This window comes from Colias croceus, chromosome 17, assembly GCF_905220415.1.
Source record: "Colias croceus chromosome 17, ilColCroc2.1".
In the NCBI taxonomy this organism is placed as follows: Eukaryota; Metazoa; Arthropoda; class Insecta; order Lepidoptera; family Pieridae; genus Colias; species Colias croceus.
In genome coordinates, this window is record NC_059553.1 from 6,977,883 (window position 1) to 6,992,027 (window position 14,145).

At 31.2% G+C, this 14,145-nt stretch overlaps 1 protein-coding gene across 1 annotated transcript; it reads right to left on the bottom strand.

The window, feature by feature from the left end:
* Positions 1-2,609: 2,609 nt before the first annotated feature.
* Positions 2,610-13,348, bottom strand: LOC123699072 (store-operated calcium entry regulator STIMATE-like). Its single transcript, XM_045645937.1, has 6 exons — positions 12,987-13,348; positions 12,548-12,692; positions 11,880-12,001; positions 10,611-10,810; positions 9,393-9,467; positions 2,610-3,505 (listed from the first exon to the last, which is right to left on the bottom strand). Exons 1-6 carry the CDS (start codon positions 13,108-13,110, stop codon positions 3,416-3,418), a joined length of 756 nt encoding a protein of 251 aa, XP_045501893.1. The 5' UTR covers positions 13,111-13,348; the 3' UTR covers positions 2,610-3,415.
* Between the last annotated feature and the right edge of the window lie 797 nt (positions 13,349-14,145).

Sequence of the window (14,145 nt, forward strand, 5' to 3'; positions counted from 1 at the left end):
TAACAATCGACTTTCTCAGTCTTTATTCGATGTTATTTTTTTATTCGATAAAATGGCACTACGAGGTTAATAATAAGTACTTATTTTAGGAACATCATTAAAAAATCAAAAAATATTTTTATTTTTAATACTTAAGCACTGTATAGGTTGTATAATGTATATTCTAATGGAATATTATGAAAATATTTGGCAAATTTTTATCGAGACCAAATTGTTTTGCGATTATGTACATTACATTTACAAAAACTAATTGGAAAGATACAGAAATCACAGTATAATATATAAATTACCCTAATATACACTTTACGCGAATCTAGAAATTGTAAGCCAAATTATCAAACCGGACTATAATTAACTAAAAACACTCCAAAGAATAAGGAAATATAATATAAGAACTAAAATGATATTTCATTAGATATGTTTAGAAAAATAGGGAGCAAGTCAATTCCTCAAAACTGGGTTTGGGTATATCAGTAATTTTTCTTACCTTTCAGAATTTTCCCGAACAGCATAAACATAATTACTGTTGCACCAAAGAGACCGTTACAGTAAAAGAGACTTTATACCAATTCCATAAAGATTACTTTTAAACAGTCAAGTTTGAACTTCGATAATTTAAAGATCATAGACATTGATAAGTCAAAAATTTTATCTTCTATCTACCTATTTTAAATGTTGCCAAAACAAAGCATACAGTATACAATTGAGTAATCCCAAAAAATCGTCTCAAAATATGCATCGTAAGCTTGAATATGATATATTTAACTATACAATAATATAAGTACTTTCTTATGTTAATTTTTCACTATGACGGAGTTTGCGAACACAAAATATTTTGACCCTACTCACTCCGATTAATATATCAATTTTTCTTTTGAATACTATGTGTTCAAAATAAGCTGACAAATTGCCTTCATAGTGTGTCATCGTACATACAGTGGTGGTCACATAATTAAAGACACTAAGAGAATTTTATACTGCCCAAGAGAAATTTTATCTACAGAACTTGTCAGTTTGTTAGATTTTAATCGGTTCATTCTTACTACTAGCAGTTTTAACCTAGCAAAGGTCTGGCCATATAATTAAAGACATAAGACTCGCCTATAAGAAATATAAAAAAAAAATTGTTTTAATGAGATTATTTTTCCAACACAAAATGTCTGACGTATTTACAAAATATTTTTACACTTTTCAATATTTGGTTGCATGTCCTTTGGCAGTAGTGACGGTTTACATCTCTTGGGCATTGAAGCAACTAATTTTGTACAAGTTGCATCACTAATTTGGTTCCATTCTTCGAAAATGCTTTACAAAGTTAGTCGACGTTTGTTGACCGCTTTGCCACGACTTCTTTCTTTCTTGATTCCATAAGTTTTCGATCGGATGTAAATTCGGACTGTAGGCCGGGGGCCAATCCAAAACAGTTACAGATTGGTTCCTTAACAAGCATTTCACTACATTTGCTGTGAGCTTAGGATCATTATCGTGTTGAAAAGTCCCAACAAAAGGTAAATTTTCCTCCGCATAGGGCAGCATGGATTGCTCTAAAATATACTTGTACTAGAATTTATCCATGTTGCTTTCTGTCTTTTTGACAGGTCCAACGCCAAGTCCAGAAAAAAAGGCCCCACACTTTGATATTGCCACCCTCATGTATGACTACTTATTAGTGTATCTTAGATCCATTTTCTTATTGAGATGGCGTCCTACATATTCTTTTCTAACAGAATTACTCATATTAATCTTAGTTTCATGCAAAAACAGCACATGTTTCCATTCTTGTTCAGTCCAGTGTTCGTATTTTGTAGCAAAGTCAAATCTTGCCTTCACATTTTGTTTTTTCAAAAGTGGTACTTTCCGAGATACTCTTCAGTGCAAGTTTTCCTCGTACAGTCTCCGTCTAATTGTCCTTGCAGACCCCCCTTCAAGCCTGCTGCACCATACAACTCTGATTTGTATCAGTTCCGACCCTTTAAATTGATCTTTTTTAGCCAACAACACCATTTTTGAATCTTTCGGCCAAGTAGTTTCACTTGGTTTTGCTTTTCTGGGTACGTTGTCGGTCGTGAGGAATATCTTGACATGTTCTATAGCATTGATAACCATATTCTTGGAACAGTTTAATTATAATGGAAGTTAAAAATAATTTTTCTTGTGGACGACGAGTCTCAACTATTGTTTTTAACCATAATAATTGATATAAAAACTATTAAACGTATGAATTTTAATTTTAAAAGTTAAAAATACTGAAAATAATTATGCAGTGTCAACGATTTATGAAATTACGCGGCAAAACGAAGAAAAGCACAATGCTGTTTCTTTTTATTTATAAAAAATTATAACGCATTTCTTGTTGTCTTTAATTAAGTGGCCAGCTACACGTACGTACACAAAGTTTGTGTTACATTCCCACAGAGAGCAAGTGTCGAAACTAACAAGGAATATAACTATTTTATGTCCCTCATTTTAAAGAACACATTGTCTTGTATAGTTTAATAAAAATAATACTAGATTAAGTAACTTTTTCAGATAATTGTAGTTCCTAATGTAAATATTTATGGTCAATTAGGGGGTGTCTTTAATTATGTGACCACCACTGTATGTATTTATAAAAGCATGTGCCGAAGTAGCACAAAATTTGTCAAAATATACAAAATAAGAGCTGCTATATTTAAATCTCAACAATATACATAGCATAATATACGAATTTTGTTTAATAATTTTATACAGATGAAATCTTACAGAACTTTCTGTAGAAGTATTTCATAGATTACAAAAATACGTTTATTGTTCAACATCGGATGCTTTAACTAAAGACAAGCTATTATTCCGCCACAAAAATATCAATTATTTGCTTTTACGGAGAAACATTGATTGAACTTTACAATCCTTATTATTATCCATTACAAGCTGTGATTAAATAAATACAATATATTCATTAAAAAGCACCATAACTTACGCACAGACAACCGCTTTCAAAACATCAATATACAAAATATTTATAGGTCTCATTTTACCAATTTAAAAACATTGATGTATATACATAGTAATATCGATTTTTATATCATTACTGCTAATTAGATAATGCCGGGCTACGCTTTGGTCTGAACTATTTGAAAGAAATAGAGCATAAAATACATAATTAAAAAAAAGTATGATAATATCACTAAACATAACACATTTACTGCGTTATTAAAAATCGAATTATCAGCACATAGCCAATCAATCAATCTCATTCTATTCTTCGAATTCTGTTTTATCGGCCAGTTGGTTGTTTCTTTTTGTGATTTTTTTTTAATATTAAAAAGTAAATGGCCATGTATTTCCCGCGCAAAAAAAAAGTATAACTATAGTGATGTGAGTAGAGCACTTATCTAAGATATTAGGCCCGTAATGCACTGGGCTTCAACGTTGGTCATACACTCGCGCCGAGAAGACGTTCATCAGCCGAATGCTCCTCCTCATCAGAACAGGTCTTATCCTTCTTTATGGACTGGTAACGCACCTGTAATGAATGAAAAAATATATGTAAGTTTATTAATATGCGAAATTTTAATTAATATTGAAACTCAAAAATTCAAAACTTATTTTTTAATTATTTTGGGGCCTTTACTTTTTGTCTTTGGTTTGCTTAACAATAAACAAACGTCATATATTACAAGAAAATTGGTATGTGCTATGAATATAAAATGAACAACTTCGATTTTTTGCACGTTCACCCAACCTTATACCTTAACCTTAATAACCTTGACCTACAATTGAAATCCTAGTAATGAGCCATGTTGCTCATTATATTATTACCACCAAATTTAATACAACATTGACACGTAAGATTTTTAATTTTACTTGCGTCATTATTTAGCTATTGAAGAAGTATTTATTGAGGCGCTGTCTGTAATATGTAAAGAAGAAACATTTTTTTTTACATTAATCAATTTTTGCATATTTTTTTTATTATAATTGTTAATAAATATTAATAATTGATATTATGAATATAATTAGATCAGACACCAGAACGTAATGCTATCTCGACAATAATATTAGTTTGTGCTATCTATTATTTTATATAATGGTGTTATGAACTTGAGATAAAATAAAGATGAGCTATCCAAAATACACTGCTAAACTACTTATACATTTAGATAATAATCTCTGCAAGAAAGGCATTTTGTGTATCACTTTAAAATTATGTTGGTATCAATAAATTTTCGATAACAAGAAACGAAAATGTGTATTTTGTTAAGCTGTGTTATATATTAGTTTAAATAATCCATACAATTCGACAATGCATAATATGTCACTAATCACTATCCAATAGATAAACAATGTCTTATAAAACATAACTGCGACATTCAGTCGCCAATCGGTAATAAATAATTAATTTGTATGCAGCCGATCGATTCGTTTATTTAAAGTACTTAATTTATCAACTGTTCTTTTTCCCATGTTTTATTATTCTACATATAAGTAGTTGTTAAAGATTTCTCTTGTAATTCTTGAAATGTTAAATTGGACTTGCATAATGTAGGAAAATATTTTGAACATTTTATAAAGCATAACATATTTTTGTGACGTTATTATATATACACTAGCTTCCGCCCGCGACTCCGTCCGCGCGGAAAAATTAAGAAAAATTAAGATTTATTTTTTTTCTACGTATTTTTCCGGGATAAAAAGTATCCTATTTTATGCCGAGGATAATAAGGTATAATTATACCAAGTTTCATCGAAATCGAACCGTTAGTTTTCACGTGATGCCTGAACATACAGACAGACAGACAGACAGACAAACAAAAATTTTTTTAATCACATATTTTGGCATGGTATCGATCCAGTAACACCCACTGCTATTTATTTTTTCAATATTTTCAATGTATAGAATTGACCCTTCTACAGATTTATTATATGTATAGATATTTGCAAAATAAAAACGTTAACTGTATGAATAATATAATTAATGGAAAATAAATGGTCGGTTTTAATAATTATTATCTCAATATTGTTTGTCTCTCTGTCAGACCTCATAAAGAATAAATAAATAAATGTCTTGATTTGCATGTGTGTTGGTACAAAGATAACAAATTACATTACGAATCAACACATTAGCCATAAATGGTGTGCAAATTACATCAACTCCGCATTTAATATTATACCTAAGTACATTATTTCATAGTATCTATACATATAATAAAATCGTAGGATAGTCAAAACTGTACATTGAATATTTTTTTAAAAGAATACATAATCCATGATCTATAATCGATATAGAAGCCAAAAACATAGTTTTTAGAATTTTTGTCTGTTTGTCTGTTTGTCTGTTTGTCTGTATGTATTTCCTTGCTAATCTCAGAAAGTACTGAATAGATTTACTTCAAATTTTGCATGAATATTCCTTAGAGGTCGGGTGAGGATAGTTTATACATATTATCATGATATCACCTTCGGGGGAGGAGCTGTGAACCTTTATTTTTCTTACATATTACGTGTACTACGACAGCGTACAATCTAAAGACTCATGTTTCAATGTTGGTTTCGAGTAAGCCATGCTATTATCTAGCTTTACAAAATAAAAACTATGTCATTTACGTAATTTGGGCAGAGAAACAGTTTAATGAATTTAGTAGTATAAAGACAAATTTGAAACAGCGCCATCTATGAGATTTCGTAAAAATCAAATCAATTTACATGTTAACACTACTGAACATACTGTTGAAAATTAATAATTTAAATATAATCATGTTATTTCTTTAACTCTTTAACCCATACCTTCCCTTCCCTATAAGGTGCGCTTATATTTCGTGTGAATATACTACATTTTTAAAAGTGAGGGTAGGTAGATGTTTTTTATTTTAAGTCAAACTAGACACCATTACAATTAATCTAACATTGATTGCGTTCATTGGTTACATTTTTAAAATCTTCGAGTTTTATAAATTTATAAAGAATAGAAAAAATTCGATCACGAGGCGGGACTCGAACCCGCATAATTTCGTGATCGAATGTTTCTATTCTTTATAAATTGAATGTCATAAAACCAAAAATATCAAATTCAATCTTCGTGTTTTGTGAATTTTCACCATACAAAAGGTAAGTTATTACTTTTATAGGTATTTATTTTTTATAATATAGCAATTCGTGTATTTTATTGGTTTTATAAAGTATTTTATTACACTTTTAGAATGAAATAATAGAATGATGAATTCTTTTTGACTTTTACAAGATTTTGAGGTGCGTTGGGAACAGTAGTTTGTTGATAAAACTTTATTTGTAAGTAGCTTTTTTTATAGATTTACAATTAACTTTTGATTTTTTTATTTACAGATTCAATATTCATAAAATTATATCGCCTTTGGAAGACTATTTCTGCTGACAATTTTACAACACCACTTGAAAATTGATGATTTGATGATGAAGATAGTGGCAGCGAGGATTAAGTGGAAATTAGTAATCATCCGCTTCGTCAATTTTTGACTGAAGTTAATGTCCAACGTATGGTTCAATCATTGGAAGTATCTCGGGTAATTTTGGAGGATATTTTTCAGGAAGGAGAGAAGGGGCGGCCAACCATATATCAAACTACATACTACGTTTTAGTACCGAAAAAATGTTATTGTCAAATGAAACATAAATTTTGCACTCACAACTGTACAAGTTATGATTTTTATTCTGACTTTGCTGTTATCTGATTATAATATTTATCGTTATGGCTATCGAGGCACCGACCGTACTGGGATGAGAGTACATGACTCATCATCCAGGATTGCTTAGAGCATTTTCACACTGAAAAAGATGTTTTCTTTGAATCGTAGTTGCTTCATTTATTTATTTTTAATCATTTTACACAATATGTTTTATATTTGTCCATTTTCATTATATTTTATAAATAAAATGGAACCAACATAACTTTGTTGTGTATCATTTCTCTATTAATAACCCGTAGGCATATTTTACGACGCCCCATTTAAGGTGCGGTCCTGAAATTATAAAAAGTTAATGTATACTTTTGCCTAATATAAGCTCAAGCTCATTTTTAGATAAAAAGAATTTAGTTATAAATTTATTAAAATTTAGTAGATAAAAGAAATTAAGTATGTTACGATTTTATAAGAAAACACAGTATATTTATTAGGCGGCGGCCTGGCGGCGGTGATCTCTTCCAGGCAAAAGATATTAATCAGCTCAATAAAATTGAATAGTATGTTGTTAGTTATTCTTTAAATTTACTGATTGTAATGAGCATTTCCGCATGCAAGTTGTATCGTAGTTTAGATATATCATAGTTTTGACACATTAAAGTTCCAACAAAACCCTCAAATTTTTGAGCAGAGTTGAGCAAGATAATTTAAAAAATGTGCTGTGTTAAGTATTATAGAAAAGGTTTGTTCGTTGATAATTATTATATTTTCTTCATCATTGACATGTTGTTAAATGTTATTACTAAAATAAACTTTGACTGTTAATACTTTTCTTCAGTATTTACCTGTATGATTATTGCTTGGTAATTAATATGTATATTTTCATGTCGTATAGCTAATTATAAACATAAGTGTGATGTGAAACTAGCTGGATTTATTTTTACACACTCACAGCCATATATTTTATACTAGCTTCCGCCCGCGACTCCATCCGCGCGGAAAAAATTAAGATTTAGTTTTTTTTTCTACGTATTTTTCCGGGATAAAAAGTATCCTATTTTATGCCCAGAATAATAAGGTATAATTATACCAAGTTTCATCAAAATCGAACCGTTAGTTTTCACGTGATGCCTTCACATACAGACAGACAGACAGACAAAAATTTTTTTAATCACATAATATTTGGGTTTGGTATCGATCCAGTAACACCCCCTGCTATTTATTTTTTCAATATTTTCAATGTACAGAATTAACCCTTCAACAGATTTATTATATGTAATATAATATAGATTAAAATAGTGTTAATAGTGTAAATCATAATATTTTTTCACAATTAAAAATATTTCCTTTTTTCTTATGGTGTTGGCATCGAATTAAACCGCGCTGTCGTTTCGTTCACTAAAAGTGATGTTATGAGGACCGAATATGTAACCGCCTCAACTTACCTACGGAAACGAGAGTAACCTGCGTTGTCTGTTAGTTATTGTATAGTCGAATTTAACGTTAGGTACATGGAAATTGGAATCTAAATATACCTATTATGTATACTTATATTAAATCTGTACATGAAATATATTTCCTAAATAACTATCACGGGGTGATTAGGGATCGACACTGATGCTAAAGAAGCAAACAGTAAAATTTTTGTCCGTCTGTCTGTCCGTATAACCGTTACAGAAACAAAAACTACTCGACGGATTTAAACGAAACTTGGTACAATTATTTTTCATACTCCTGAGCAGAGCAGTAACTCCATTTTTAAGCTTTCGTCGCGTGTGCAACCTTTATGGTACACAGAATAAAGCTACACAGAAATCATGTATGAAAGAAATGTTCTCCTTATTATATAAAAAATATCTCCCGACATCATAAATGTCTATCTTTTATGGTTGACTCACAATAACACGGTAACTTCCGATAGCTTAGGAGTTCGAAGCTTTCTGATTATATTTGTCTATAACACTCTGAATCTGAAACTTTTACTCAATATGAAGACCGTTTGACAAATGATAGGGTGCATAGATGTCTATCGGTACTCAGGAACTCCCTGGGCGTGTTATAACGCCTAGGCCACAGTATTACAATTTTTCCTACAGCAGGGCGACGAATGTATTTTCGCATAGCAACGGAGGGGAACTCGCGGGGGGTCAAGTGACGCGGGCCACGTACCATTAACATGCTTAGTTTGTGGTACCGAGCGCGAAAGAAAGTCATCGTGTTTTTGTTTTGTTACTATGTAAACTAACGTAATTTAATACTTAGCTACATATTCTATATCGGTGCGCTCAAACTGTTAATCTACATTTAATTTAGATTATTATATTTTGAAATACTAAGTAATGTAGAATTTAAATCACATTCATTCATGTTTTCCTCAGATTTTCGATTTTCTCCTATTTTAAGATTTTCTTATCAGAGTTTTCAATTTTAATGTAGTTAAATTTTAAAAGAGACAATTAAGAACATTTAAAAATAAAGTGTCACGTATTTTTTTTAAACGACGAATGACCTAAAACGACGTAATCGCGGACGAAGTCGCGGGCAACAGCTAGTGTATAAGTAAGTCCATGATAAAATTGTAATATGTAAATAATTCAATTGTTAACTTTCTATAATGATTTGAAAAATAATTAATTTTACTTTTAATATTTATAATATTAGGTACTTACATTCAGTTTTCATAATTTATCTTCATTATAATCCTGTTATTTTACATAGGTAATATACATAGATACATATTTAATATTTATTATTTACCTTTGTCTTTAATTTAGTGCTGACACCTCGCGGATGATACATAAGGAAGTTATCTGTTACCCAAAATATGAGAATCTGAAAAGATAAAAAAGTTTTTGAAAAATAAAAAAAAATTGTGTGGTTTTATGAAACCACGGTAAAAGTGAAACTTTTGTACGATAATTATCGTACGTCACGCGACATGCGCTACACAGACCAACAAGTTTGAGACGATGTAATAAAAGTTTCAATTTAAAATGAAAAAAAATAATTAATGGAATAATATGAAAGCATGAATAATTATTTATCTTTCAAGCTGAATAAACAAACATTACAAAGTAAATAAAATTTCAATTGGTTATCAATTCAATGATATCAAAACATGTGGACTTAATTATTATCATAGGTCACAGGAGAACAAATCTATACTAAAGTTTGTTTGTTTGTAAGCGTTAATCTCAGGAACTACAGGTCCTATTTGAAAAATTATTTCGGTGTTAGATAACCCATTTATCGAGGAAGGCTATATATCATCACGCTAAGACCAACAGGAGCGGAGTAATGCGGGTGAAACCGCGGAGCACAGCTAGTGAACACTAAAAGGCGTACATAATGCTTTACCAGATACTTTAAATAACCCTAGATGTAAAATTGCATTATAAAACTGGTTCTCTTTACGTAATTCAATTTTCAGTCCTATAGTGGAGTCATTTCAATAAGAAACTCTACTTTAAGTACTTATGTCCTTGCAATGCCAACATTTATTGGACTTTGCTTTATCTTAGCTAGAGATAATGATATCCTCCTAATTAGAGTACTGACTAATTAATTATAGATGATGATTTCACATTGGTATGTTTATGTGATCAAATTCTGAGTCTTTAGTATTTTGATCAGACAATTATTTGAATTTTTATTGTTTATTGTTTGTTTGATTAAATAATATTATTGTAAAGACATCAATCTCTATCTCTTCCTTTCCTTTTACCCTTCTTACTTAACTACTTCTTACTTCTTACGTTAATTATTTCAATGACTACACTACATAAAGCATTTATTGATAGGCAAGTTATCATAGGCTTAATTGTTTATAAATTATATTTGATAAAAAATCATCTGGTTATGAGATCAGTGAAGGTTGGTCCCCCACCGGTTCTTAGACTGCCTATACTAAAAAATACTCTGTAATGTACTAAAAAAATAGAAACATTAACTACCACTATACTAAAAAATACTCACATTAACAAAGAAAGGTATGATGAGCATAACAACAGCGAGTTCAAGCCGTGGATCGGACACCGGTGACAATCTCAACGTTGAGAGCACAGCTTGAACGATCGGCAGTTGCAGAACCAGAGCTAGCATGGACTTAGCGAACGTAGCCAGCGCTGCGTACAGCACACACTGGCAGAGCCACGCTGAACACATTGGTGGTTTACCTATGAGAGTACCGTATATTCACTTCAGTAAACTTAATAGATTGTAACATATAAAGTTGTATAAATCCTACTAATATTATAAATGCGAAAGTTTGTGAGGATGCTTGATGTTTGTTACTCTTTCACGCAAATAATACTGAACCGATTACAATGTAATTTGTTTTGTAGTTTAAGACCCAGAATAAGACAAAGGCTAGCTTTTTATCCTGGAAATCCAACAGGAACAGGAACTATGCGGGTTTTCCTCGAAAACTCAGGCGAAACCGCGGGCTATCTATACATATTATATCTAGTTGGTTAAATAAATGTAATATATTCAACACTGTTAAATGGTAATCATCATACATGCAAGCGAATGTTACAGTTCTTTACAGATTTTCGACAGTTTGCAATCTCGAGATTTTTTATTTACTGCATGTTGAAAACATAATGCTGTAATATGATACAATAGAAAGAAATCACAATGATACCTCTGAAACATTGTAATCATAATTTCTTAAAAAATAATCACATAAATCTCAACAACATAATTAATTTGCTTATTCGTTTGTTTCAGCCGTGAGACGTCCACTGCTGGACAAAGGCCTCCCTCAAGGATTTCCAACAAAATTAATGAATAGTAATTAATTAATAATAATTTTTTTGTGCAATCAATCAATTTTTAGTAAATTCTTAGTTACAGTACGAATGTGTATTGCCATGTGTACCAACAGAATCGGCCGAGACTTGTTTAACTGATTGTATAATTGTGTGGATCTTTCAACATATCATGTATTTACTGAATTCTCAAGTTATGTAAACTTTAGACTTTAGAGCATGAAAAGAGAAAGTTACGTATTATTTGCACGAACATTTTTGTGTTGTTTTATATCTAAAGAAGGCCAAGGTTCATCTTGAGGTCATGAAGATAATATGAGAATGGTCATAACCATTAGAAAATACCAATTTTTTTTCTACTTTTACTCTAATTAGCACAATGTTAGTGTTATAAAGACTCAATGTACCTATGTAAACTTAATTCATAATATGTGTAGTAGTATGTAAGAATTATATTTTATTTAACACTTACCATATTCTCCAAAATTGATAAGTGGTATATCATAGACTCTTGCATAGTATTGAGCAAGTCTTATACCCGCCCATATTATAAGAAGCCCTAGTGTAGAATCTAGCATAAAATTTACAATGTACCTGTAACAAATAATAAAAATATAATTATTCATAAGAGTATTTAATATGTTACATTACATCTTCTATACATAAAATTGTTAATCAAATAAAAACTTTAATATTAATTATTGTGATATATTTCTTGTTTCTACAGTTTAAAAATGATCTTTGGACAGTAATATATTACTCTTCACCAGAAGGTTAAATATTTCATAGTAATCCATTTTATATGTTAATATGTAAGTACATTGTAGACACATTTTGAAATATAATTTTGCTTTTAAGCTATTGCATAGCTTCTATTGCGGGCCTTGAGCGCAGGGACCGAATCGAGAAATTCCGTAATGAAAAAACCACACGCTCCCCACTCCCACGGGCGGAGGTGTGGCTTGAAGGCATAGCATGCAATAGCTTTACCGCGGCAGTCCCCGAGTGCCAAACGTCGTTTTGTAATATTGAAACAATAAGTTTTTAATAATATTTTAATATATTAAAAATAAGTTCGGATTCTAATTTTCAATCTTTACACTAAGCATGCTCATACAAGTTATTGTATTCAAAACTTACCAAGTACATGGGTTTCCTGTCTGATATGGAGATAGCCAAACATTAGCCGCATGTATAATTAACGCTCCCAAACCTTGCTTCGATGTATCATAGAACCAAATCAACCATGGTCTTCTTGCATAGCGTGGCTCACAGAATCTTTTACCTATAAGTAGAACATTTATAATTATTTTAATTTCTATTTCTAAGAGATTTTTAATTTACTAGTGGATTATGAGCTAAACTTGGTTGTAAGAGACTGTTGAGGATATTCATGTATGTACTAAAAATTGTTACCCATTTACAGAAACATTTTAACTTCAATTTTATATGACATAGAAAGATAAGCTTGTAGAAGTAAGGTTGTATATCATGAGTTTTACATCGACATAGCAGAAAAAATTCGATAGTATCATAATTGTATTAGTATTCAACCTTCACCTCTGATCTCGCAACTCACCTATCAAACATGTAAACGCTAAAACTGCAAGCAAAAATTGCAGAAACCAACCATATGTGTCGGTTAAAGCATCTTTAGAGCAGTGCGGTTCCGACCAGTGGATAACATCCGAACTATCATTCATTTTTCATCTCAAAAAGATGTACGAGAAGTAAAATAAACTGCGTTATTTTTCCGTGTATAATACTTTACAAAAATTTAAGCTTGACACACATATCTAATGATAGACATAAAACACCAGTTATCAAGAAGAAAAACAAATCCAAAAGATATGTAAAATTTAAACTTTTATAAACATTCAAATTTCATCACCAACACCAAATCCGCAACAATTAAAAATCCACAAAAATAAAATGAATTGACAGATCACAGACATATGAAAGACATTGACAATAATAATTTGGACACTATGGTAAAAATCAACAGATAAAGTAATACTTTATTATTAAATATTAATATTATTTTGCTCTGTTTTTTGTCTAAGGTGTTTTGCTCATAAGTTGCTTTAGATATTATATACAAGCTTTATACAAGATATTATATGTATTATCCACAGGAAGTCCACAGGTTGCTACTTGTCCGTTGTCCTACTCTTTGTTTGCAATTATACCCAATTAATATACTTCAACACTTATTTTCTTGTTTACTGTAACCTGATCATACGACTGTAATGCCTCCTCCACATTACTCGCGAAGTTGAACGAGGTTAGACGAATAGAATAATGTAGAGAGGCACTTCAGCTTACTTCGTCCAACTTTACCTCGCCTCGGCCGACTTCCGTTTTGTTGTCGGTTTTTGCGCCCGAGTCAAAGGGCACGAAGTTACCAAGTTCGTTCTGAATATGAACGTATGCGCTCCTCTCGAAGTTGAACGAGTGTGTAGTATAGCACCGCGGACTTCAGTCAACAGCTTCGGCCGAGTAACTTCGCGAGTAGTGTGGAGGAGGAATAACTATAGGTACCTAGGCCTGGCTCAGCCAAGGTAGATTTCTGTTACCTTTTTTGTTATCCTAATCCAAACAGCACATTTTAAAATGTCGGAGTGGGGAGCGTGAGGTTTTTTTCTTTATGGAATTTCTCGAATCGGTCCCCGCGCTCAAGGCCCGCGATAGAAACTATGCAATAGCTTAAAAACAAAAGTGATTTTATAGCACTCAGA